A 25,526-nucleotide genomic window follows, 5' to 3' on the forward strand; every position below is an offset into this window, starting at 1 on the left:
CTGGAGAGTTCTCCTTCCTGGCTCATCCCTTCACCTCTACCTACGCCTGCATCTGTTCTAGCTGGTATGTTCTAGCTCACTGGCTGGGAGCCAGGCACCTGGGGTGTTACCTCATTGTCTTTAGGATGCTGGTTTTCCAGGCTCTTAGGCTGATGTCATCACCCTGTTTTGCAGAGGAGAAAACAGACATGTTGGGGTTAAGTGGTCTGTGTCAAGGTCGTGGCAGTGGGAGCAGGTCTTCCACAAGCGTTCCAGACAGATAGCGGCCCCCCACTGAGGCATTCTCCTTCAGTTCTTTGTTCTAATTGCAAACTGACTCCTGGCTAATCTTTGTAAAATACCCATTCACCTTGTTTTTCCAAAACATCTGCCCTGTTACAGACTATCTCCACTCAGTGATTAACATCATTCTCACTACTCAGCCATTTAGCTGTAGTCAAAACTGAGAGGGTGGGTCTTGCCTCCTACCTGCTTGCTTCTTCCAAATCCTGTTCATCTTCTGATCTCTCTTGTCCTACCTATCTCTCACCCATGTCCTCCATTTGATGCAGCCTTGTGTTAAGTGCTTGGTGGTTTGGGTAGTTACCCACATAGAGTTTGCTTTTCAGTGATTTTTCTCTCCTATCTCCTCAAGTCAAGTGGAATCTATCAACTTCCTGAGAGCAGGAACAAGTGTCTATGTCTGTATCTGATGCTTCAGCCCTCTAACGGAGGGGCGGGGATGGTGTGTGTGTGTACCTTTGCTTAGGAATGAAATAGCCTCAGCTTCACCTGGTGGTTCTAGGAGACATCAGCACGAGCGTGTGAGTATGTCTATTCCATAATTGTTGAGACAGAGTTTTGTGATGTTCAGGCTGGCCTTGAACTTGTGTTAGTCGAGGATGACCTTGAGTTTCTGATTTCTGGTCTCCCACATCCTAAGATTACAGGTGTACTTCACACCACGGGCTTTAACAGCTGCTGATGCCTTGGCTGTGAATGAAGGCCTTGCTCTTAACGAACAGAAAAATGAGTCAACCAAGCTAGGCACACAGTGTGACCTGGGGGACTGGGAGGGAAGAAGTTTTCAAAAGTCTACTTGTCAACCACGCTTTTAAAGCACCCCCCCCCATTCACCTGTAATGTAGTGATGGGGTTTAACTCTCCAGCAGTTATTGTTCCGGGGCTCCCTCAACCTGCGTGGGACACCTTCTATCCACTTAACATCAACGTTCTTTCCCTAAACTGCGTTTCATAAACTCCGCGTTTCCCTGAACTCCGAGTCTCATCTCTAATCTGTAAACTCGCTTGCGCGCTCCCGCACTCACTCGGCTCTTTTTTTTCCTCTGTTCTTGCTTCTGCGAAACTCACTTTCTGCAACTTTCTCCCGGCACTCTCAGGCTGCCTGAAGCCAGCGCTCCTATCCCACCACCGCTGCTCTGGGTCCCTCGCGGCGGGCACGCACCCTGCCTCCCCCAGGGTCCCCCTTCCCTATGCCACCCGACCCCCCCAACCCTAGAGTTGGGGGAAGGGGGTAGAGCGGGCCCGTCCGATAGCGCTGGCTGGAGGGGCGGAGCCCTGGGAACGGACTGGCCAGCCTCGCCCCCAGGCCCCCCGCGCCCCTCGGGCCGGGGTGAGGGGCTGGCCCAGCGCCAGCGTAGGAGGCCGGCCCCCTCCCCCGGCCCGCGCGTAGCCAACCAGGAAATCCAGTGGGGCCCACGTGACCTGGAGTTCTAGACAAAGAAAATGTTCCCTCCCTCCCCCCCAGCGCCCCCTCCCCCTCCCTCTGGCCCCCTCCGCCCCCAGCCCCAACGCCCCCTGCCCCTCCCCCCAGACGGGCAGCTATTTACAGAGCTTCGGGCCGGGGCTCACACCTGAGCTGTACTGCAGAGGGGCTGCACCTGGCCTTATGGGTAGGTTCCTGGACAGAGTCCTGGGGATACCGGGGGCGGGGAGGTGGTGGGGGCGGTGGGAGGATCCCCGCAGCCCTTAGTGTTGCAAAGAGTCAAGTTAGCCTCCGGCCCAACTGAGTTCCGGGGTTGCTGGTTTGGGTCGCCCCACTCACTCGAGTTTAGGAGCTTCAAGGCCTCACTCGTCACTGGTCTCAATTGTCACCTGGCATGCTCAGGGCACAGAAAGATCAGCCCGGACAGCGGTTACTGCAGGCTGGGAGCAGACGTCCCGGTTGAAGACAGTAAAGGACTGGAGTTAGGTTGGAAGCAGCCTGGGCTGTCCTGGTGGCTTGATGGGTTCCTGGTAGTTTCTGATGTGTGCTTTCTTGGGGGACCATGTTGGCCTCAAGGCCCTACCAACTCTAGGCCTCTGGAGAGAGACAGTTTCCTCCCATAGTACACCCCAATATTCCTGTATCACTAGGCCAGCAACCAGAAAAGGAGTGGTGAGTTATGGTAGGGACTAGTGCGACCCTCAGGGTTCTGGAGGTAGCCTGGTGTTTTGTGACACTAAGATAGCCCAAAGCCGCGTGGGTTTGGCGGCAGAGGCAGACCTCCTGACCTTTGGAATGGGAGTCGCTGAGAGAGGTAGTGCGGGTACAACTGCCTGAGGAGGTGGAACTGGACAGAGAAGCTGTAGGCTGGAGTTACCAGCGGCTTCTTGGGCCGGAGGAACTCTAGGCCAAGTGGCTTCCTTAAGCTATGGGTATTGGGGGATGGTGTTGTGCCCCTCTTGGACGCTGCCCAGTTCCAGGGCTTAGAGACCAAATGCTAGAGCCCCTAGTTAACCCTTCCCTTTCCTATTGTCTGCTTGGGGAGTAGAGGTAGTGAACGTGGGAAGGAAGGTGGTTGTACTGCCAGGCTGACTATTCTAATGAGCCCCTCCCCCACCGGCCGCGCAGCCCCCTCTTCCCCTTTCCTCTGGCCTCCTGCTGCTAACCCCCTCTACCGCGCTGGTCCTGGTGGAGGCCCCTTTCCTCTTTGCTAGCCCAAGCTGTGCTAGGCACATGTTCTGTGCTGGTGGGTTGGGGATGCTGTAACAGCCATCAGCAGCGGCATCTGACAAGCTGGGGAAGTTGTGGGAGAAGAATTTTTACGAACTGTGGTGAAGGGTGAGGAGAAAGACAAAGGAGCTGTGGGGGAATAATGAGGGTGGTGGCAGGCACGACTCCCTTAGAGACCTGGTGGCCTGGGAAGGAGCCTTTGCCTACAAGCTATTCCTTGCTGTGGAAATGGTTGCAGGCAGGCCCTTTCCTCTGTAAGCCGCATGCCTCGGGCTGGCTGAGGCGTTGCAATGCAGGGTCTCTGGGTCATTGGAGACAGCTGCCTAAGTTGGATCTGGTGTGGTTGTCAGAAGTTCTAGAAGGCATGATGGGAGGAGAGAGGCAACATCTGGGCAGGGGTGTAACTCTGTGTGTAACATCTGCCGAGGATCCAGAAGAGGAAAAAGGAGGACTGGTTCCAAAGCCAAACCTTGGTGCACCTCCTTGGGGGAGGTGATAGCTAGTTGTTGCAAGGAAGGGGAAAGCAAGCCCGCCAGGTGAGGGTGGGGCTGGGGAAAGTTGAGTAACTGCCCTGCATTCCTTCCTAGCCCGAGCTAACTTCCCAGCTGTATCATTCCATTCGGATTTGTTGAACCAATAGTAAGCACTTAAAATCACCACCCTTGCGTTTTAGGGATCACAGGAAGTTGGGTTGTTGCCCCGAGGCAAGAACATGAGGACTGGAGCAAAATGGTACCAGATTACTCACCTAAAAGGTGACCCTGTGAACCGCTCCGCACAGCCTGGCAGGTGTGCGTTGACAGCTGGGGCCAGCAGCCTTGGAGTCCTCGGGTTCTTAATCAGGTCAGGAAAGTGACCAGAAACCCTGCAGTGGAGACGTGAGGTGGAGCAACTCACAGGCTGGGCCAGTCAGCTGCCTTTGAATTGCCATGCGTGTAAGGGCAGTTCTAAAACTCCCAACTACATTCTTTTTTTTTTTTTTTTCAAGAGGGATTTCAAGGTAGCCCAGGTTGGCCTCCCAATTAGCAGTTCTGCCTGTGTGGGGATTCTAGGTGTGCATGCTACACTTGGCTGCGAGTTGTTTTCTGATCACTAAAAAAAAAAAATATTTTTAAAAAGTTGCCTTTACGACTCTTGAGTGCGCTCCCCGATCCCGAGGCATGGATGTTTAGTCTTTAAGAGCGAGTTAGCTTTCATTGCTCCGGGTTCTAGGGTAGAAAGTGAGCTTTGGTGGAGCACATGGCGGCGGCATGCACGAGGCTCCGGGTTCAAAGGTTGGGCCGAGTTGAAATACACGCCTGCGATCCCGAGGGAGGCAGACGCTGGCGGGTCTCTTGGGTTTGAGATCAACCAGGTCTACTAAATCCCAGAACACCCAGGGCTACACAGAGAAATCCTGTCGCCAAAACCCCAAAGGGTCATGGTTCCTCTCCCTGCCCTGTCCCTTCTGATACAGTGAAGATAAGTGCAGAACCTTGAGTTTTGGAGGACACGTGCCCTAGGTAGAGTGTGCCTAAATGGAGGTGAGCTGTAACGGTCCCCAGAACTTGGTGTCAAGCCTGCACTTTCTAGGGATCCTTGAGCAGGGGTTTGTTTTACTTCTGTTTGGTTTTATTGGATGTTTTATTTACATTTATTCTTTCATTGGATATTTTTCATTTATTTACATTTCAAATGTTATCTCCTTTCCCAGTTTCCCATCCACAAACCCCCTCTCCCATCCCTCCTCCCCCTTCTCCTATGAGGGTGTTCCCCCACCCAACCAACCACCCCTTCCCACCCTGACATTCCCCTACACTGGGGGTCCAGCCTTGACAGGACCAAGGGCTTCCATTGGTGCCCAACAAGGCCATCCTCTGCTACATATGTGGATGGAGCCATGGGTCTGTCCATGTGTACTCTTTGGATGGTGGTTTAGTCCCTGGCAGCTCTGGTTGGTTGGTATTGTTGTTCTTATGGGGTTGCAAACCCCTTCAGCTCCTTTAATCCTTTCTCTAACTCCAAGTTTGTTTTTGTTTTTTAATGACAAGGTCTGTCTTTTGTAACTAGCCATCTTGGAACTCACTCTATAGATCAGGCTGGCCTCAGACTCACAGAAATCCACCTGCTTTCCAAGTGCTGGGATTAAGGGCATGCACCAGGGTGCCTGGCTTTGAGAAGGAATTCAGCTCACAGTCCTTTGTCTGAGATAGAGGGAGGGACAGGATCTTTTCGTGAGAATAGGTGAGGTTCGGCTTGTTGGCAGCATGGCAGAGACAGTTCCTGATCCAGTGTCCTGAGCAAGTGATCGAGCACGTGTAACAAACAGCAGTTTGCTGGCTGCATGGGAACAGGCATTTACAGAGCCTTATGTCACACTGTCAGAGATGTACTCTAAGTCACCTAGAAACTGGTGGGTGGGAAGGATTTGATTGTCAAAAAGAAACTGAAGGGAAAACCGGAAAGGTGCACTTTCTCAGTTGGGAAGCAAGACAGAAAGAGTTGGAGCCTAGATCCTTGCCTGAACAGTGGTGTACAATTAATCTATGACAAGTCAGCCCTTGTGGTATATACCTGCAATCCTAGAATTTAAGAAGTAGAGGCAGGGGCTGGAGAGATGGCTCAGCGGCTAAGAGCACTGACTGTTCTTCCAAGGTCCTGAGTTCAAATCCCAGCAACTACATGGTGACTCACAACCATCTGTAATGGGATCTGATGCCCTCTTCTGGTGTGTCTGAAGACAGCTGTACTGTCTTCACTGTACAACTACAGTGTACTCATATACATAAAGTAAATCTTAAAAAAAGAAAAGAAATAGAGGCAGGAGGACTGAGAGTTCAGGATCATTTTCAGCGACATAGCAAGTTTGAGACCAGCCTGGACTATGTGAGATTTGCCCTCCAAAGGTCAGAGGATAGACACTGGGCCGAGAGGGAGGTTTCCCCGGAGGCAGGAAGGAAAGCTGAGTAGGCCTTCTTCCAGCTTCAGCTGTTTTTATTCACATGGTGAGCTGCTTGGGTTGTTAGAGTAAAGCCACTCTCTCCAGACCACTGATGGGCTGAAGGTCCCTGAGTCTCACGGAGCCTTGCTCATTCCGGGAGGGGTCAAGATGACTTCTGCCCCCATTTCCCCAGGCTGAGAAGAAAGCCAAGGTGATTGCAGTAATGAATGCTGTGGAGGAAAGCCAGGCCTCTGGGGAGTCCCAGAAGGTGGAGGAGGCCAGCCCTCCTGCAGTGCAGCAGCCCACGGACCCTGCATCTCCCACTGTGGCCACCACCCCTGAGCCAGTAGGGGCTGATGCTGGGGACAAGAATGCTACCAAGGCAGCTGATGACGAGCCCGAGTATGAGGTGAGCAGCTTGTTCTCTAGCAGCCTTGACCAGCTCTCTCCTGGTCTGCCAGCTATTACTGGCTGCTTCCAGAATATCAGTTCCTGGATTGGCTTTGTGACCTGTTTTCATGGGCCCCTGCCTTCCCTCAGATTCCCAGGACTGGGGTCGAGCTCTGGGAGGTTTCAGGGTGGCTGGCACTTAGGACTGCTGTGTATTGACTTTTGCTCCTTGGGGCTCCAGGATGGCCGGGGCTTTGGCATTGGAGAGCTGGTGTGGGGGAAACTCCGGGGCTTCTCCTGGTGGCCAGGCCGAATTGTGTCTTGGTGGATGACAGGCCGGAGCCGAGCAGCCGAAGGCACTCGCTGGGTCATGTGGTTCGGAGATGGCAAATTCTCAGTGGTGAGTCGGGCTTGGTGGTTAGGAGGTCGGGGGAGAGAATTAGGGGTCTTGGTCTTGTGGCCTGGTTTCTGCTGGGTGCCGTCTGGAATACAGGCAGTAAAAATGCACTCTGCTTGCCCTCCTTTTAGTGGAAGAAGCCATAACTAGCCATCACTGAGCTGAGCAGAAAGCGTGCTGGTCTGTCAGCTGCTGGAGCCCTTCACATAGGCGTTTTCCCACTCTTGATCTCGGCTCTTCTGTTACCATTTGTCACTTTTGTCTCTGGTCCCCCAAGGGTCCAGTGACTCTTAATGATCCTCATGCATAACCATTACAAGGCACGTGGCTTAACTGTATAGGGGACAACTGGGTATAGTATTCCCTGCTAAAGCTGGAGGGTTACAAGTTCAAGACTAACCTGAGCTCCGTAGTGCATGCTAGGCCATGCAGGACTGTGGGGGAGACTGTGTCCTATGAAAGGAACAAACTAGGGGTTGGGGATTTAGCTCAGTGGTAGAGCGCTTGCCTAGCAAGCGCAAGGCCCTGAGTTCGGTCCCCAGCTCCGAAAAAAAGAAAAAAGAAAAAAAAAAGAAAGGAACAAACTAAGGGTGGCTTGGTCCCTAGGTGTGTGTCGAGAAGCTCATGCCCCTGAGCTCCTTCTGCAGTGCGTTCCACCAGGCCACCTACAACAAGCAGCCCATGTACCGCAAAGCCATCTACGAAGTCCTCCAGGTGAGCGGCTCCAAGGAGCTTAACTATCCGGACCCCTGGAAGTCGGAGCGGAGCTGTGTTAGCCAAGCCCGAGGCCCTTGGCTCCCTGCTGTCCTCCTACCCACTGCCTGCCCACCTCTGCTGCTCTGAGTCACACTTCCCCTGACTTCTAGCCTGTCCCTACATTTGTTCCCTTCTAGGTGGCCAGCAGCCGTGCAGGGAAGCTGTTCCCAGCATGTCATGACAGCGATGAAAGTGACACTGGCAAGGCTGTGGAGGTGCAGAACAAGCAGATGATTGAGTGGGCCCTTGGCGGCTTCCAGCCCTCTGGTCCCAAAGGCCTGGAGCCACCAGAAGGTAAATGTGGTCTGGTCTGGTGCAGCTGGCACTGGGAAAGCCACACTTGGAGAGTCACAGAGCCCGCACAGTAGGGCAGAATAGAAATGGCATGTGAGGCTTCCGTCACCCCAAGGGTGTGCTGCTGCTACTGGGCGAGTCCAAAGTACCCTGTCATCCATTGGCTCACCAGACTCTCAGAACTGGGGTGTGGGAAGCCACTGAGGCAATATGGTTCCCACTGTGAGTACTCTGCTAGTATCAGCCTGTAACTATGTGACCGCTGCCTTCCTGGTACAGAGGAGAAGAATCCTTACAAGGAAGTTTACACCGACATGTGGGTGGAGCCTGAGGCAGCTGCTTATGCCCCACCCCCACCAGCCAAGAAACCCAGAAAGAGCACAACAGAGAAACCCAAGGTCAAGGAGATCATTGATGAACGCACAAGAGGTAGAACCTGGCTCTGGAGAGAGAATTGGGAGCTCTGAGGGGTGGACATCATCTGGGCAACCCCCTAATGTAGGTTTGCATCCTCTGCAGAACGGCTCGTGTATGAGGTGCGCCAGAAGTGCCGAAACATCGAGGGTAAGTGTTGGTGGGACTGGGTGGGCCTGCTCCTCACACAGCTTAGTGTGTAGAGTGGCATTGGCATGGGTTCTTGGGAAGGCTGTGACTCGGGCTGTCTGCACACCCCTCCATCCGTCCGATGCTTCTAGTCCTAGTCCTTCAGGGTTTTAAACCCTTCAGGGGAGGTTGGTCCTGTGGCCTTGACTGAAGTTGTCTCTTTCAGCCTTCACCTTCTCAAAGGCAGGATCTGTCTCCCCTGGTCCAGTGATAATGCTAACTCCAGGGTCTTGAGATCTAGAAGAATTAGGAAAGAACAGCATTGGAGGTCGTCAGGGCAACTTGGATGGACCGAGAAAGAACCCTGCTCTCGTGAATGGCTTTTGTCCTCATGGTGCCCTAGGCCTAGAATAACTGAAGGATGCAGAGCTTCGGGGATGGGGGACCGACTGCTGCCTTCAAAAACATGTGGGGGGCCTGTGAACGATGTGTGGGTGCATGCGTCTGTGGAGGGCATAGACTGATGTCAGGGGTCCTGCTCAATTGCTCTCCACCTTATTTTGTGAGACAAACCTGAATCTAAAGTTCAGAAATTTTAACTAAGCTGGATGGGCAATGAGCTCTTAAGAATTCACCCATCCTCTTCCCTCCCCAGCACTGGGATTGCAGGCTTATACTGTCATGCCTGATGGTCTCCTCCTCCTCTTCCTTCCCCTCCCTCTCCTCCTCTTCCTTCCCCTCCCTCTCCTCCTCTTCCTTCCCCTCCCTCTCCTCCTCTTCCTTCCCCTCCCTCTCCTCCTCTTCCTTCCCCTCCCTCTCCTCCTCTTCCTTCCCCTCCCTCTCCTCCTCTTCCTTCCCCTCCCTCTCCTCCTCTTCTTCCTCCTCCTCCTCTTCCTTCCCCTCCCTCTCCTCCTCTTCTTCCTCCTCCTCCTCTTCTTTCTCCTCTTCCTCCTCTTCCTTCCCCTCCCTCTCCTCCTCTTCCTCCTCTTCCTCCTCCTCCTCTTCCTTCCCCTCCCTCTCCTCCTCTTCTTCCTCCTCCTCCTCTTCCTTCCCCTCCCTCTCCTCCTCTTCTTCCTCCTCCTCTTCCACTTCCTTCCCCTCCCTCTCCTCCTCTTCTTCCTCCTCCTCCTCCACTTCCTTCCCCTCCCTTTCCTCCTCTTCTTCCTCCTCCTCCTCCTCCTCTTCCTTCCCCTCCCTCTCCTCCTCCTCTTCCTCCTCCTCCTCTTCCTTCCCCTCCCTCTCCTCCTCTTCTTCCTCCTCCTCCTCTTCCTTCCCCTCCCTCTCCTCCTCTTCCCCCTCCTCTTCCTTCCCCTCCCTCTCCTCCTCTTCCTCCTCTTCCTCCTCCTCCTCTTCCTTCCCCTCCCTCTCCTCCTCTTCCTCCTCTTCCTCCTCCTCCTCTTCCTTCCCCTCCCTCTCCTCCTCCTCTTCCTCCTCCTCCTCTTCCTCTTCATCCCCCTCCTCTTCATCTTCCTCCTCCTCCTTCTCTCCCTCCCTCTCCTCCTCTTCCTCCTCCTCTTCTTCCTGCTCTTCCTCATTCTTTTCCTCCTCTTCCTCCTTCTCGGATTTGTAAGATAGTCCCTGTGTAACCCTGGCTGTCCTAGAACTTACTCTGTAGACCAGGCTGGCCTTAAACTCACAGGGACATTCGCCTGCCTGGGATTAGACTAATGGGCCACACCACCACCCAGCACCTTTTTTCTTTTTAACTTTAAATTTTTCATGTGTATTCAGCGTCTCTTGATCGTGCCTTCCTCAGCCTCTCCATTGGACTTACTGCAACATGCTTCTTTCTTACCTTTGTCTGCCAACCCCCATAACCCGCTGAGTCCAGTTGGTGCAGCATACCTGGCTGTTGGGTGTGGATGCGGGGTCTGAACTTGGACTCTCATGCTGGCTCGAGCCATCGCTCTTCACAGCTCTTTGCAGATTTTTGCTTTGTCTTAGGGCAGAGTCTCACTGACTGAGCCTGCCTTAGACTCACTCTGTAGTCCACGCTGATCTTTGATTTTTCTCAGCCTCTCAGATGCTGAGATTATGGGAGTGACTTCTTAGTGTTGGCTGCTGTTCTGACACCCACTTTGGTGGATCCTGTTTTAGCTGGGCTCTGGCCCCAGGTGGGCAGGAACTCCAGGGAATGGATGCTCATGGCGTCCCATTATTTTACAGACATTTGTATCTCATGTGGGAGCCTCAATGTTACCCTGGAGCACCCACTCTTCATTGGTGGAATGTGCCAGAACTGTAAGGTAGGGAAACAACCCACCCACCTCGTGGCATTGGAAACCAGCACCTGACTGGATGTGGTGTGGACCCTCGCGTGCTCCAAAGATTGGGGCTCGTTCTGATCCCCTCATACTTGAGTCTTGTCCTCACGTGGGCAGGAGTGGGACTTAGAGCAATGGGTGAAGGGAGGGTGGTAGAGGCGGGTCAGACAAGCTGATGATAGGTGGGAGACCTGTAGACGGCTGCAGGATGGAGGTCTTGTGTAGTTCCCCTCTCAGCCGTCCTTGGGTTCGGAGCCTGTCTTCACTTGGCTCTGCTGCACTCCACACTGACCCTTCACATCCTCCCTAGAACTGCTTCTTGGAGTGTGCTTACCAATACGATGACGATGGGTACCAGTCCTACTGTACCATCTGCTGTGGGGGGCGCGAAGTGCTCATGTGTGGGAACAACAACTGCTGCAGGTGAGGTCTCCTCAGAGCTTCCCACTGGGCCCTCACTGCCTGTCCACCCGCGTGCTCTGGACCAGCACTCCTGCTTCCTTCTGCACCGTGGCCGATCAGGCCTGACAGTCTGTCCCCTCTTTGATGCGCTTTCTTCCAGGTGCTTTTGTGTGGAGTGTGTGGATCTCTTGGTGGGGCCAGGGGCTGCCCAAGCAGCCATTAAGGAAGACCCCTGGAACTGCTACATGTGTGGGCACAAGGGCACGTATGGGCTGCTGCGGAGACGGGAGGACTGGCCTTCTCGACTCCAGATGTTCTTCGCCAATAACCACGACCAGGAATTTGTGAGTGCTGGGGCTAGGCTGTGGTCTCACTCATGCCTTTCTGAGACTAGTCCTCCGTGACAGCCCTTGAGTAGGCAGTGGGGCCTGGGCAGGTTGCAAGAGGGACTGAGGTGTGTGTGAGCTCTGTCTCGAAGGAAGGCCTGTCATCTTCAGCTGGAGGGGCTAACACAGAATGGGGAGATAGGGGTAGTCCCAGCATGGATCTGATCAATGGTGTTCACCACTTAGGACCCCCCGAAGGTTTACCCACCTGTGCCAGCTGAGAAGAGGAAGCCCATCCGGGTGCTATCTCTCTTTGATGGGATTGCTACAGGTGAGTGGCAGGGGGCCTGAGGGTCTGCTTCTCTTCCGATAGTGGAAGTAGTAAGTTTATGTAGCCCATAAAACTGAATGATTAAGAACTAAGCATGAACCCCGCAGTGGTGGCACACGCCTTTAATCCCAGCATTCGGGAGTGAGGGAAAGGCAGGTAGATCTCTAAGTTTGAGGCTAGCCTGGTCTACAGAGCAAGTTCTAGAATGACTAGGGGTATACAATGAAACACTGTCTAAAAAAAAAGAAGGAAAGAAAGTAGTAGGCATGATACATGTTCTAGTACTTGGACAGAATAGGTCAGAAGTTCATTCCGCTTAGGCTACAGAGCTAGTTCAAGGCCTCCCAGGGTTGTGTCTCAAAAATAAAACAGTAAATGACTGATTATTGCTTGTTAGAGCTAGACATGGTGTGCATACCTTTAACCCCAGCACTCAGAAGGTAGAGGCAGGCAGATCTCTGAGTTTAAAGCCAGCTTGCTCAACATAGTAAGATCTAGCCAGCTGAGGCTACATAGTGAGGCCCTGTCCACAAAATATTAAAAGTCAATGCTGTTACACCTAAGATTATAGAGGCTCCCTGGGGAGCTATTGGGGGAGCTGTTGGGAGCAGTCGGAATGCTGTCACTGTCCCTCTCTGGCTATGGTACTGCTTCCCTGCATCAGTAGGCAGCAGAGGTTTGTAAGGAAGTTGAAACAGCTAGTTGAGAGAAAGAAAAGTGAAGGGACCCAGATTTGACCTTGGTAATCCAAAGCCATAAATAAACAGGTTGAAGTGCCGGGTGCCTGGCCACAGAAAACTGGTTCTAGGGGACTGCTGGGGGAGCTGGGCCAGTAGTGAACCATGCTACAGCAGGCACCATGCTACTGTGTCATGTGACACATGGACACTAAGCAAAGGCCACCTCTGTGGACCTGAAATCGCCTGCCGTTTTGGTTGGTCTTTCCTGGCTTTGACCACCCTTCACTGAGGCAAAGCTGAAGTGTAGTCACGGTGCTTGTCTGTGCTGATCCGCTTTGGTTTGAGAAAAGATACTGGGATCGTCACGTGGGCAAGGTGAGACTCGGGCCTACAGGTGACCCCGTGTACGCTGGCAAGATCAGTCTTAAGACCAGGTATCAGGTGGATGGCTCTGGTGACAGTGCTTCCCCTCTGCTGGCTGGCACAGGGCTCCTGGTGCTGAAGGACCTGGGCATCCAAGTGGACCGCTACATCGCCTCCGAGGTGTGCGAGGACTCCATCACAGTGGGCATGGTGCGGCACCAGGGAAAGATCATGTACGTCGGGGACGTCCGCAGCGTCACACAGAAGCATGTATGTCCGTGCGCGGGGATGTCTGTTCCCCCCCAGTGCCCTCGGCTTCTGGGGACACCGCCATCCACTCCTTCCATTCCTCTCATTTATTCCTTTTCTCCTCCGGCCTTTCTTCCTCGTTTTCCATTTTACTTCTGTGGCCTCTCTGGGCGATGAGCGGATTGGAAATGGGGATTTAAGAGCCAAAGGTAGAACATAGAACTCTTGCCTAGAGGGTCTGAAGACTCTGTTTAGGCCCAACTTGTGTAGTGGGCGGGGGTGGAGTGCTCTCCGGGGCTCCAGCTGCCCCCCCAGTGCTGTCAGGACTGTTTGTGGTAATATGTTGTGGATTGGAGAAGGCCTCCTGTCATCTAAGTGCTTCTGGGAAGTTTCAGGGGCTTAAGGGAGTGCTGGCAGTTTCATTGATCCAATCCCAGGGGGACAATCACATGATTAATCACAATTAACTCCTCCCCACCTCAGGGAAGGCTGCCATTTAGAGGGGTGGCTTGGCACCTCCTGGGCTCCTTGCTGGGTCTGTTTGCTCACTGAGATGATAAGCCTAGAAGTTCTCTAGGCTCTCCTGACTCTTAGACTCATAGGTGGTCCCCCCTCCACCTCTGCCCGTGCACAGCAGGCCCATCACATTACCTTTGTCCTCCCAGATCCAGGAGTGGGGCCCATTCGATCTGGTGATTGGGGGCAGTCCCTGCAATGACCTCTCCATCGTCAACCCTGCCCGCAAGGGACTTTACGGTAGGTTTCCTCCTCCTCCTCCTCTACCTTCTGATCTGTGCCTTCTGCACTTAGGTCTCAGGAGTTTGCTTTGGACATTTCTGCCCTGGCAGCTCCTCCGGTGGCCCCTTTCCCTCCGCCCTGACCGTGCCCAGCCTCACTACTGTGCGATGCAGACAGCCCCAGCTAATGGCTGTTTCTTTCTTCCAACCTCTCAGAGGGCACGGGCCGCCTCTTCTTTGAGTTCTACCGCCTCCTGCATGACGCGCGGCCCAAGGAGGGAGATGATCGCCCCTTCTTCTGGCTTTTTGAGAATGTGGTGGCCATGGGCGTTAGTGACAAGAGGGACATCTCGAGATTTCTTGAGGTATAGACTGCAACCTCGGTTTGGCCAGCTCACTAATGGCTTCTCCCTGTGACTGCTGCTTCATCCCTGTCGTGTCTGCATTGCGGAGCTGGGGGATTGGAGCTGGGGACTGGTGGCTTCTCCTTGCAAGGGCAGCTTGAGGAAGTCTTCCCGTGTAGAGAAGAAGCAGTGCTAGAACACATGGGCTGGGGCCAGTCCTGAGACTTCGGTTCTGTAGAGAACTGCAAAATCAGTTTTCTCTGATCAGAATGGCCGATGGCCACGCTCTGGCACCCTCGTGGGGGTCTTGTGATATCTGAGATAAAATCATGGCTTGCTTGTCTTTGCTTTCATTTCCTGTTATGTGAGCCCCTAGTTTGACACTGAGCCAAGTACAAGCCATACACAGGGGATTGCTGCTACCCAAGGCATTCTTGTGGTGGGCTCTCAGCTTACGCTCCTGTCAGCCCAAGCTCAGTGATAACTCAGATGGTGAATGTGAGGGCATAGTACACAAACGGGCTTGCTCTGCTAAGGTCTTACAGAGTCACCAGCCTTGTGGCCATTCTTCCAAGAGTGAACCTCATTTTAAGCACACAGGAGTCACCCATAGTGCTACTGGAACAATAACCGTTCCTAGCATTACAGAAAGTTCCGTTGGATCATGCTGGTCTGTCTCGAATGTTCTAGCAATCGCATGGGGAATGTTCTGACCTTGGGTCTTCAGGTCATTACAGCGTATGACTTCCTAAGAAAGAAGTTCCTCTGGGGAGTCGAGGCTCTTGGGCAGCCTGGTTACCCAGCAGTATTTAATTAATACTTCCTCTTTGGTCGCCTTGAAACAATCTCCTGTTTTACAGTCTAACCCCGTGATGATCGACGCCAAAGAAGTGTCTGCTGCACACAGGGCCCGTTATTTCTGGGGTAACCTTCCTGGCATGAACAGGTTAGTTATGGTTCCTGGCATGGGGGATATGGGAGGAGGGGCTGCAGGGCTACAGGCAGGACAGACGGCCCAAGGGAAACTGAGTGTCCAGCCAGGATTGCCTTTGCTGAGGCTGCTGCTCTGACGTGCTTTTTTTGTTTGTTTGTTTTTTAAATACCTTCTTGGGAAAATGGATACTGAAGATTTAGCGTCTTCTGTGGACACTGAGCTGCAACCCCAGCCTGGTGTCTGGGACAGGTTCTCTATAGTCTAAGTCTGACTTCAAACGTGGGGCTCCTCAATGCTTCTTTTCCTTCTTTTTTTTTTTTTTTTTTTTTTTCGGAGCTGGGGACCGAACCCAGGGCCTTGTGCTTCCTAGGCAAGCGCTCCACTACTGAGCTAAATCCCCAACCCCGCTTCTTTCCCTTCTTGAGTGTTGGGATGGTACCCAGCTATCTCTTACCCTAGGAAAGGGCAATGTCAAAAGTGGGCCTCACATCCCCCGTTCTGCCCTGAGGTACTACACAGCAACACAGACCCTTAGCTTTTGGATGGAGAAAAACTTTTGTCTTGGGCTAGCCTCAAACACCTCCCTGGTGCTGCTCTTTCCTGCAGGAGTTTTTGTTTTGTTTTGTTTGTTTATAAAGGGTGCCTTTTTAAGGTTTATGTTCCAATCAGTTTCAGCCAGTATACCCACCCCTAAAACAAACCACCAGAAAGCAAGATGCAGGTGGCTTATGTACTTTTTGTCCCCAGGTAGGTGTTAGCTGCCTGGTATGTATTTTTGAAACCCCCTTTAAATTTGCCTGTAAGGATTAAGGCCTGTTTGGTTGCTTGTGGGCAGGCACGGTATGCAGACGGTTATGCTGTGTGTGTTGTGCCAGGGGGTGGTACTTAGATAGGGTTTTCCTGCTTTGTGCTTCTATGGTGTCTCTTGCTTTCTAGGCCATTGGCATCCACTGTGAATGATAAGCTGGAGTTGCAAGAGTGTCTGGAACACGGCAGAATAGCCAAGGTGAGCCTCAGCACCCGGGCAGTGTGGTGGGTGCTAGGACAGCAGGCTAAGGAGGGCGTGGCCGAGCTGCACACCACCCATTTGACCTCTTGGGATGGTGTGGGAGCATAGAGCCAGTTGGCCAGGGACTGAGCCAAGCATGCTGACCCTTAGCCTCTCCTGATGTGTTTCGTCCATCCCACCCTGGGTAGGCACTGTGGGGTCTTTAACAAGGTTCTGGGAAGTACAGAGGCTTTTGTTTGTATACGCGTATGGGCGTTCTGCCTGCATATTCTCTGCACTGTATCTATGCTTGCTTGGAGAGGCCAGAAAAGGTTGTGAAATCCCCTGAGACTGGAGTTAAAGATGGTTGCAAGCCTCCATGTGGGTACTGGGAAGTGGAGCAGTGTTCTCAATCACTGAGACATCTCTCCAGCCTCAGAGCTTTTTAAGTTGGGTGTCCCAGGTCTCAACTTGCCAGCGCAGTCCCTACGAGGGTTGTCTGGGTCTCCCCACGTACTGATTCCCCTGTCTTCTGTGCTTCTTGCTTTTGATTGCTGGCTAGAACCTAAGTCTGCCCTTTCTGAAACTTTGGGCTTTCTCTCCCCCCCCCCCCCCAAATCCTGCCTCCTGGACATTGGCTGTTTGTCTATACCATGTGTCTGATCTCCATGCCTGCTTACACAGCATGGCATTTCCCCCTCTCCTTCATCTTCCTCCAGGCTGCTGCTGAGATTTAGTTTGCCTTTTCTGGAGTTTTTCTCTTCAACTAATAAAATGGTTCTTCAAAAAGAAAGATGCTTTTGTTCGTGTTTGGCTAGGACCTACAAGCCTGCAGCACGGAGGGAGGGCTCTTCTGAAGTAGTTTCTCTCTGGAGAATGCTCACACGAGCATTCAGATGTTAGGCTCCGCCCATACAGTCTAGCTTTCTAGACTGCAGGTCTCTACAATGGGCCTGTGAGCAGCTGAGTTATTGACATCCTTCTGCCTGAAAGTTGCTCCCCCTGAGAGAGCCACAGGCTTGGAAGACTTGGGGTGGGGGGGCTAGCCACAGCTGCTGCCTCTAGTCCTGTTAGCCTGATTAGACCAAGATTGCCCAAGTGCCCTCTGAGTGGGAAGGGCAGCAGGGACCAGCCAGTGATGCTGGCTCACTATGATGCCGCTTAGTCCTCTGCCTCTTTATCTTCTAGTTCAGCAAAGTGAGGACCATTACCACCAGGTCAAACTCCATAAAGCAGGGCAAAGACCAGCATTTCCCTGTCTTCATGAATGAGAAGGAAGACATCCTCTGGTGCACTGAAATGGAAAGGTAGCGTGCTGGGTGCTTGCGTCTGGCCAGGGCTGGGTTGGAAGGAAGACTCTGCGTCAGCTGCCACATCCTCATTTCCCCCAAATTCCTTGTGAGTGAATTTTAACAAACCTTTCCCAGCATGCCAGGCTCCTGGAGAGGACCTGTACATTCTGTGGCTGGGTTCCTATTCCAAAGGGTCTTGGAGTCACCCAAAGAGCCCACTAGAACATCCCAACACAGTCTGGCTTCCTGGGCTTGGATACTAGGTATTTCGTGTGTGCTTTGAAAGCCAGTCTAGATGGCTGTGAACTGCACAGATGGCACACAGCTGGGTGGGCTCTGCTTGGGTTTGAGTAGGATTTAGACAAAGGCTGTTCTGGGGGGGGGGCGGGGGAAAAGCTGTTCTCACAGACACCTGGGCAATGGGAACCGCTGAACTCACCAAGTCAGGGGAGCGTCCCATTCTTTGAGACCCCTCTCTTCACAGTGAGGTTATTTAGGGATGAATCAGACTGTATTCAGACTCTGGCTGCCTGCGCCTCCAGATCTCATGGAGTCTGTTGAACACATCCAGAGGAGGCATTTCAGAGATCTGGGGCTTTTTTTGTTGGTTTTGTTTTGTTTTAAGTACTGCCTTTGTTTCTGGTAAATGTGACCCCTTGAAGCTGGGATTATACTACCTATCTTCAAATCCACAGGAAGCCTGGCCCATGACTGAATTGCCATGAAGAACAGGGCAGCCCATGATAGGAATTCAGAGTAAACTAACACCCACCGTCTCACCCACACTCACTGGGCCCTTTCTGCCTTCCTCCCACAGGGTGTTTGGCTTCCCTGTCCACTACACAGACGTCTCCAACATGAGCCGCTTGGCGAGGCAGAGACTGCTGGGCCGATCGTGGAGCGTGCCAGTCATCCGCCACCTCTTCGCTCCGCTGAAGGAATATTTTGCTTGTGTGTAAGGGACATGGGGGCAAACTGAAGTAGTGATGATAACCAAGTTAAACAAACAAAAAAACAAAACACAATAAAACACCAAGAACGAGAGGACGGAGAGAAGTTCAGCACCCAGAAGAGAAAAAGGAATTTAAAGCAAACCACAGAGGAGGAAATGCCGGAGGGCTTGGCCTTGCAGAAGGGTTGGACATCATCTCTTGAGTTTTCAATGTTCATCTTCAGTCCTAACTAAAACGCAGGATAGGCCCCTCCCCTTCCTCCCCTCCGGTCCTAGGAGGCGAACCTTTTGTTTTCTACTCTTTTTTTCAGAGGGGTTTTCTGTTTGTTTGGGTTTTTGTTTCTTGCTGTGACTGAAACAAGAGAGTTAATTGCAGCAAAATCAGTAACAACAAAAAGTAATGCCTTGGAGAGGAAAGGGAGAGAGGGAAAATTCTATAAAAACTTAAAATATTGTTTTTTTTTTTTCCTTTTCTATATATCTCTTTGGTTGTCTCTAGCCTGATCAGATAGGAGCACAAACAGGAACAGAATAGAGACCCTCGGAGGCAGAGTCTCCTCTCGCAGCCCCCGAGCGGTCTCAACAGCACCATCCCTGGTCATGCAGAACAGAACCCAACTAGCAGCAGGGCGCTGAGAATACCACACCAGACACTTTTCTACAGTATTTCAGGTGCCTACCACACAGGAAACCTTGAAGAAAACCAGTTTCTAGAAGCCGCTGTTACCTCTTGTTTACAGTTTATATATATACGATAGATATGAGATATATATATAAAAGGTACTGTTAACTACTGTACATCCCAACTTCATAATGGTGCTTTCAAAACAGCGAGATGAGCAAAAACATCAACCTCCACCTGGCCCTCTGTGCAAAGGGTTTCAGCCCAGGATGGGGGAGGGAAGCAGCTAGAGGGTGTCGTTTTTTTTTTTTTTTTTTGTCCCTCTTGGTTTTTAACAAACCAAAGGAGGAACCATATTGCCCCCACCCCCACCCCACCCCATGCCTAGCTTCTCCTGCCAAAAGTGGGGCTCAGCTGAGGTGGTCGGAACCTGGGGAAGCGGAGTGTGGAATTTATCCAGACTCGCGTGCAATAACCTTTGAATATGAATCTAAAACGACTGCCTCAGAAAAATGGCTTAAAAAAAAAAAAAGTTGTCCCTGATTTTGAATCTGTCAGCCACATTGAAGGCCCCCTTGTGGGATAAGAAATAATCCAGAGTGAGGGAAAGTGATCCGCCATTAACCCCACCTGGAGCAAATAAAAAAACATACAAAACGTACTGGTGCTTTCTGTCTAAGTTGCCTTTTGTGTGTTCTTTTATGAGGCCCCCCACTACCCCCTGTGCACACGGCAGCTCCGGTCCTGGAATGTGATGTTTTTGGTCATCTCTAAAGACTGCAGTTTCATACTTGGGAGGCTGATGACACCTTTATTATAATTATTCTTATGGTTCTGGCTATAATTGTTCATTTTAAGATTTTCTTTGAGAAAACAAAAACCCAACACCCTTCCCTTTAGGTTTCAAACCAAGGTGCAGGGGGGTGGCAGGTGCTTTTTTTTCTTTTCTTTTTTTTTAAGGACCAGTGGCTCTGGTGCCCTGGCTTCCACCCCTCAGGCCAGGTGGGCCACTGGGCAGTACAGCACCAAGCCAGGCAGCCAGGGAGTTCCAAGGCCCGCCCTCCGGGCCGTCATTCTTCTCTTCTTCCCTCCTCGTGAGTCCGGTGTGTCAGGGCTGGAGGGAGGCCGGGGCAGCCTCTCTCCTTGTGTGCGTGGTTGGAGTGGCGTGTGTTTCTTTTCTAGTGTTTGGTCCGATAGCTGTGCTCTTACCTTGAGTCAGCTTCACCTGGGGCCTGTGCGCTCACACTTTGTTCTGCTTCCTACCCAGGGCAGCCTGGCATTGGCCGTGGGAAGGGAAGGTGTTGTTGGCCCCGGGGTGAGGGCTTGTCTGGATGGATGGAGTGTAGATATGTGGCATATAGAGATATATATTTTATAATGGGAGGGGGGACGGCACCTCCTGAGACCAGCAGAGGCTGGGAGGTGTGCTGTCAAGCACATGGTCCCGAGACCGCATCCCTAGAAAGATGGGGCCTGTGATAGGCCCTGTATAAATACATAGATAGGGTCGTGTATAAGAAATTTACACAGTGGGGGTTGGAGGGAGCAGGCTCTGTGTTGAGCCTGGGTCCCTCCCGCAGACAGCCCCACAAACAGTATATCAGTCTGACACATGCACAGGGACTTCTCTCTGTCTGGATGCACACCAGGGAGCTCCCAGCACACTTCTCCCCAGGGTCAGGATGCTGGAGTCGCTCTGCAGCTCTCACACATCTGTTGCCCTGATGACAGGTAGACTCGATCCCAGAAGTTGCTAGGTGCTGAAGTCAGGAAAAGGAGGAGGTTTGATCCAAGCAGGTGCTTCCTCTAGCAGGTCTGTGTTCTATACCCTTTGCCCCTGGTGATGTCAAAGATTCTTCTGTTAGCAGCCTGTGGTTACTGACCTGCAACTCTAGGCACCAGTCAAGTCAGCCCTCGACTCCCCCTACCTATTCTCCCCAACCAAAGTCGAACTGAAATCTGTCTTGGCCATTGGTCTTCCATTGGGAACATAAAATATTAAAAAAATTTAAAATGGGACAGTGTACCTCACTTTTGGAGTAAAGCAAATCATTAATTAGTGTTAGAACTAAACAAAGGCTTTGTCCCCTTGCTCACTGCTCAGGAGTAAGCTTAGCTGGTGGCTTGGTAACACCTCTTGGGCTGTGTGGTCCTGCCCACCTCTGCTCATTTTCTCTGGATAGTTTTAAAATGACAGCTAGTTTTCCCTGCCGTGGCAGGTAGTGACTATGGGGCTGGGGCATCCAGGAGAGGGGATGCTTGCCCACTTGGAGTCCCTATACTAAATGTGATAGCTCCCCTGCTCCAGCAGGGCTCCATTCTGACCTGGAGTCCACCAGCACCATGCAGGAGGACTGGAGGGGAGGAAGGCTGCTTTAGGCAGTCTAAGGTGCTCCCTCCCCAACTAGCAATGGCAAGGTCTTCCCAGCTCCTGTCAGGACTGTCTTCAAGGTCCTCCCACCTCTGCCCACTGCTTATGTGAAGAAGCTAGCCTTCCCCAGGAGCCTCATGCCACCCCAGCTGGGCCTGGTGCTCCCCAATGCCTGGGGTTAATGTGAGGGCTCAGGAAGAGGGGTCTCTGTCAATGGATGTGGCATTCTCAAGGGACTGAGTAGAGGCTCCCAGGTGGCTGGCCGATACTGACTTGACAAGTTCCCTAATAGATTCCCATGGGGCCTCTTCACTAGCTTTCCTTCCAGCCCAGTCTTACCATAGTGTGTAGGCACCAGTCCAGTTAGCCCCCAATATCTTTTGGGGAGGTCTTTGTGACTGCGCCTGCTTGGTCTTCATCCATCTCTACCCCAAGTGGGGCTTCTAGGGTCACCTCCAAGGAGAGCTCCTAGGATGCTGTGGTAGCTGAGCAGAGGCTGTGGGGAGTTGGCAGAGCATGTAGGAGCTAGTTCACTGTAGGTGGAATTGAAGCTGGAGTCAGGTCATGGGATGGGAGGATCCCCAAAGGTTCCCCGCGGGCTTTCCTTTCCAAAGAATAGTCTTGTTTCCCCTAGAAACTAAGGTGCTGGGGGACTGAGTGACAGCCACCCCTCTGCTGGTGCTGTGTGAAGTCTCACACCCAAGATCTGTGTGTGGCCCTTGCCAGGGGATGTAGCTGGTGCTAGTGCCAGGGTCACAGAACCAAGGCCTCCTGAGGAGGCACACATGCTAGCGGGGTCCCAAGCTGGTGCTAATTCCTCTCCACAGGACCCAGAAGCCTGGGAGCCTGCAGTAAGCTGATCCCTGCTGTGAACACCCATTAGAAAGCCAAAGTCCCACAGGTAGAACCACAGGCATAAAGACCCCTGTGGCTTTTGGCAAATGACCAGAAGTGTGGATGCAGAAGCAACAGGTAGAGTTGGTGGCCCTTGCGGGCCAACATCAAAAGCATATACCTTCCCCAATAGCATCTCTGTACTGGAGATGCTGTGGTCATCACATGCTGGTTTAGGAATTAGTCTGAGCCACCTTGAAGAAATGTGCTCACAAGAAGATACAGATTATTGGTTTCTCTATTTACTACGCAGTTTGTCCAGAGAGTAGAAGCAAATTCCCGGGCTTGTCCGGTTGGTGCAAAGCTGCTGTGACACTATAGGGTCTTCAGAACCGGTCACTGTAGGGGTCCTGGCTGTGAGCTGGGACGGTGTGACCATTGCAGCTGTGTTTCCAAGCAGGCCTGTGTTTGTTTGCATCTGAGCTTGGCACTTGTGATGAGGTGGCCGTGCTCACTTGTTCACTTGGCAGAGAACAGCCGAAGCCTGTCACCCTGTGATGGTGTGTGGAGTTTGTGGCCCTTCTGATTGGTCCTGTCCCATCCGGTCGGTACCCATGCTAGGAGCAGTGCTGGTTCGGAAGAACCCCCAAGGAAAGGACTCGGGTTGGTCAGGGTCATTGTGAGCTCGCATATGTTTGTGTGGAGAAAGCCGAGGTCTTTGGGAGGAAAGGCCTTGTCCTTTCAGGCTTCCAAGACAACAGCTAAGGTTGGCCTTTGGTTGGAGACAAGTCTCTAGGCCAGACACTGGAGTTTCAGCATTGAGACCAAGAGGTAGGCCAAGATCGGGATGTATGGAAGGCCGTTGCTGGTAGGAAGGCACAGCTTCTCTAGGGGACCCCAGGAACTCCTGTAACTGGCTCTCCCATTGGGATGAACCCCATTTGTGGGCTCATAAAGCGGCCTCCTAACTCCACCCAGTCCCCGAGCCTGAGGACATGAGCAGTGGTCTAAAGTCTCACCTAGTCCCATTTTACAGACTAATTTGATTGTCCGGCCCTAGAATTCTATAGAAACAACAATAATGAAAAGTTGAAATTCCTTAGAATATGCAGAGGGAGGGGATGACTCACACGGTGCTAAACACATTTTATTAAAAATATATATTGTTAAATTAAGTCTGCTGTCTGGACAATGATGTTCTGTTTTGTTTTCTTGTAGTGGAGTTTAAAAGAGACTATTATTTTACTCTGATATATTATTATTAAAAAGGCATTTTAACTTTGTACTTGAAAACTAAGTGAACGATTTCACGTGTTTTAGCTGAGGCATCGAAGTATCGGGTGCTTACTTGTGGGAAATCATGTATTCATACTACAAAATAAACTCCGTGGCTGGTTTGGTAATAACTTTTACTGTTACAGACGATTTCGCTTTGACCCCGGTGGCAGAGCACTTTTACTCCACATTCCACGCAGCTAAGTGCAGGACCTTCCAGAACCTTCCCCTAGTCCCCCTCGGTCCTCTTTCCGTTCCTCTTCCTATCTCTCTCTTTTCCTATTTTTTCTTTTTAAATTGTCGTTTGTTTTCCCTGGTCCCAGCTTCCTTCTACCACTGTATTTTTTTGTTAGGGTTGCTTCTCTATTTATTGACAGTAATACTGTACATTTCACAGTCTGGTTCTGGGGCAGCCAGGAGGGGTGTGGGGGGCTGCGCACAGCTTGCCGCACCATCCGGTGTCCCGTTGTATCTCTGTGTACGTGATGCTTGTGACATAGCTGTTGAAGAAATAATTAAAAAGGTCAATGCGTACAGCAGGTGTAGACAGTCCGTCAGTTCCGCTTTCATCACTTTTCTTTTTCTTTTTTTTTTTTTTTTTTTTGTGCCCAGAAGAATATAATAAAGCTCCTTTCTAATGTACTTGTGCTGGAGAACACTTGAATAAATGGACTGTTTTTGTGCAAAAAGAAAAATGGAAAACGAAAAGCACCGTCATAATGTCCTTTTGTCCTGCGACTCCTTTCCCCTGATGTGACAGCTCGCGGTCCTCCAGTGGGCTGAAGTGGGTGTGCATAATATCTGGGGGGCGTCTGGGGAATGGATTTCTAACGCAGCTCTCGAGTGGGTGTTAACTAGGGGCTGGGACCCAAGGGCAGAGGGAGTTTGGCTCAAGATCAAAGAGTCGGACAAAGATGAAGTTGTCTGGTTGACTTCCAGACACAGCAGATGTCTTGAGACCAGAACAGGAAGCAGATCAGCATCCTGGTTAGGTGGCAGGAGAACCAGTGGGGACTTACCGATGCCAGGCTCAGAAGGAAGAAGTGAGGAAAGGAGGGAGACAGCTGGGCCCTGGGGGAACCCTAGAAGAACCTCGGGTTTAAAGGCAATCTTTGCCAACACGTGACAGGTAACCCAAGGGCTGGGGCCAGTGGCCAACAGGCTACTGCTGGTCTGAGTGTAGGCTCTCTGGCAGGGCCTTATGGCCTGAGGTGTTATTGCCCATGGTGTCTCTGTCTCACCTTTCTAGAAGGTCAGTCTGAATGCAGAGTCTGTCTGTCCCCCATATCTCCGGGAGTAGCCAGTAGGCTTGGCCTGGGTTTCCACTCCTAAGGATTGTTCAGGCTGTCTCCTCCCCCAGGCTTTTGGGCGGGTTTGGGATAGCAGACACACTGTGTGGGGATCCTTGAGCAGATGGGGAAAGCTCGGCTAGACAGGTTTTCTCATGGGCACTTTTTCTTGCTTTTTTCCCTTTGACAAGGTTGTAAATGTATATTTGGCTTTTACTCTACTTCTTTTCTCGATGTTTTTCAATGTTGATGTGGAATCTTACTTTCAAATGGCTGCATGGTATTTTCTTGTTGAATGTTTGTTTATATATATTTTATTTTCGCTATAAATAGAGCTTCAATAAACATCTTTATGTTTTGGCTTCCCCCTTTTTGTATTTTTTTTCCCTTGAAATAGATTCCCAGAACTGAGACCAATTGGAGAAAGTCACAGTGGACATTTTGGTTTCTGCCTGATTCCTTCAACGAGACCAGCAGGCAGGCTTTGAGTTCCAGCTCAGAGATTCTGTCTGGCAAGAAACAAACTGGGCCCTTAGTGAGCCATCCCCACCCGTGCCTCTGCCTGTTCTCCACAGCACCACAAGTTCCCTGGGGCTGAGTTGATTTAGAAAGGAAGCCAGGCTCACTGTTCTGAAAGCTGGGTCCAGGATCCAGGGCCTCATGCTGTCTGTCACAACAGACACAGGCAGAAGAGATACTTTAATACCAACTTCATATAGAACCCCAGCCTCAAAGGCCCGCCTCACCAATGCTGCTACCGAGAAATGCAGAGAAAGACAAGCCACACTGAACCTGTAACACACATGTGTTAATCCCAGTGGGAAAGTGTACATGTTACATTCATGTCTAGAAGTCAGAGCATAAAATTGGGTGTGATAAAAGCAACTTGACTTGCGCTACCCACTAGCCCTCAGTCCCTTACCACCACCACCACCACCACCACCACCACCACCACCACCACCCCCCCCTCCCAGTGCTGGGATTATAGGTGTGAAACCTGGCTTTTTATATAGGTTCTTGGGATTGAACTCAGGTCTT

At 51.7% G+C, this 25,526-nt stretch overlaps 2 protein-coding genes across 11 annotated transcripts in view; one reads left to right on the forward strand and one right to left on the reverse strand.

Moving 5' to 3' along the window:
* Nucleotides 1–24,853, forward strand: part of Dnmt3a (DNA methyltransferase 3 alpha) — a 110,206-nt gene extending 85,353 nt beyond the window's left edge. For 7 of the 10 annotated variants that reach the window (XM_087554164.1, XM_087554168.1, XM_087554160.1 and 4 more), the window contains 17 exons: nucleotides 6,049–6,264; nucleotides 6,487–6,645; nucleotides 7,249–7,356; nucleotides 7,536–7,692; nucleotides 7,972–8,121; nucleotides 8,212–8,256; nucleotides 10,402–10,481; nucleotides 10,810–10,922; nucleotides 11,062–11,245; nucleotides 11,474–11,558; nucleotides 12,726–12,871; nucleotides 13,516–13,606; nucleotides 13,804–13,952; nucleotides 14,792–14,877; nucleotides 15,802–15,871; nucleotides 17,042–17,160; nucleotides 17,963–24,853. In XM_087554164.1, the coding sequence (XP_087410290.1) occupies nucleotides 6,049–6,264; nucleotides 6,487–6,645; nucleotides 7,249–7,356; nucleotides 7,536–7,692; nucleotides 7,972–8,121; nucleotides 8,212–8,256; nucleotides 10,402–10,481; nucleotides 10,810–10,922; nucleotides 11,062–11,245; nucleotides 11,474–11,558; nucleotides 12,726–12,871; nucleotides 13,516–13,606; nucleotides 13,804–13,952; nucleotides 14,792–14,877; nucleotides 15,802–15,871; nucleotides 17,042–17,160; nucleotides 17,963–18,104 (2,100 nt within the window). In that variant the 3' untranslated portion in view covers nucleotides 18,105–24,853. Of the gene's footprint in view, nucleotides 1–1,776; nucleotides 1,893–6,048; nucleotides 6,265–6,486; nucleotides 6,646–7,248; nucleotides 7,357–7,535; nucleotides 7,693–7,971; nucleotides 8,122–8,211; nucleotides 8,257–10,401; nucleotides 10,482–10,809; nucleotides 10,923–11,061; nucleotides 11,246–11,473; nucleotides 11,559–12,725; nucleotides 12,872–13,515; nucleotides 13,607–13,803; nucleotides 13,953–14,791; nucleotides 14,878–15,801; nucleotides 15,872–17,041; nucleotides 17,161–17,962 lie in introns of those variants that run through there. The other 3 variants (NM_001003957.1, NM_001003958.1, XM_087554165.1) reach the window with 3 other exon arrangements.
* Nucleotides 8,350–10,381, reverse strand: LOC148005125 (uncharacterized). Its single transcript, XM_087555174.1, has 3 exons — nucleotides 10,313–10,381; nucleotides 10,031–10,084; nucleotides 8,350–9,888 (listed from the first exon to the last, which is right to left on the reverse strand). Exons 1-3 carry the CDS (start codon nucleotides 10,379–10,381, stop codon nucleotides 8,815–8,817), a joined length of 1,197 nt encoding a protein of 398 aa, XP_087411300.1. The 3' UTR covers nucleotides 8,350–8,814.
* Nucleotides 24,854–25,526: the final 673 nt, after the last annotated feature.

Source organism: Rattus norvegicus, chromosome 6 (genome assembly GCF_021556685.1).
Source record: "Rattus norvegicus strain SHRSP/BbbUtx chromosome 6, alternate assembly SHRSP_T2T, whole genome shotgun sequence".
NCBI classification, from domain to species: domain Eukaryota; kingdom Metazoa; phylum Chordata; class Mammalia; order Rodentia; family Muridae; genus Rattus; species Rattus norvegicus.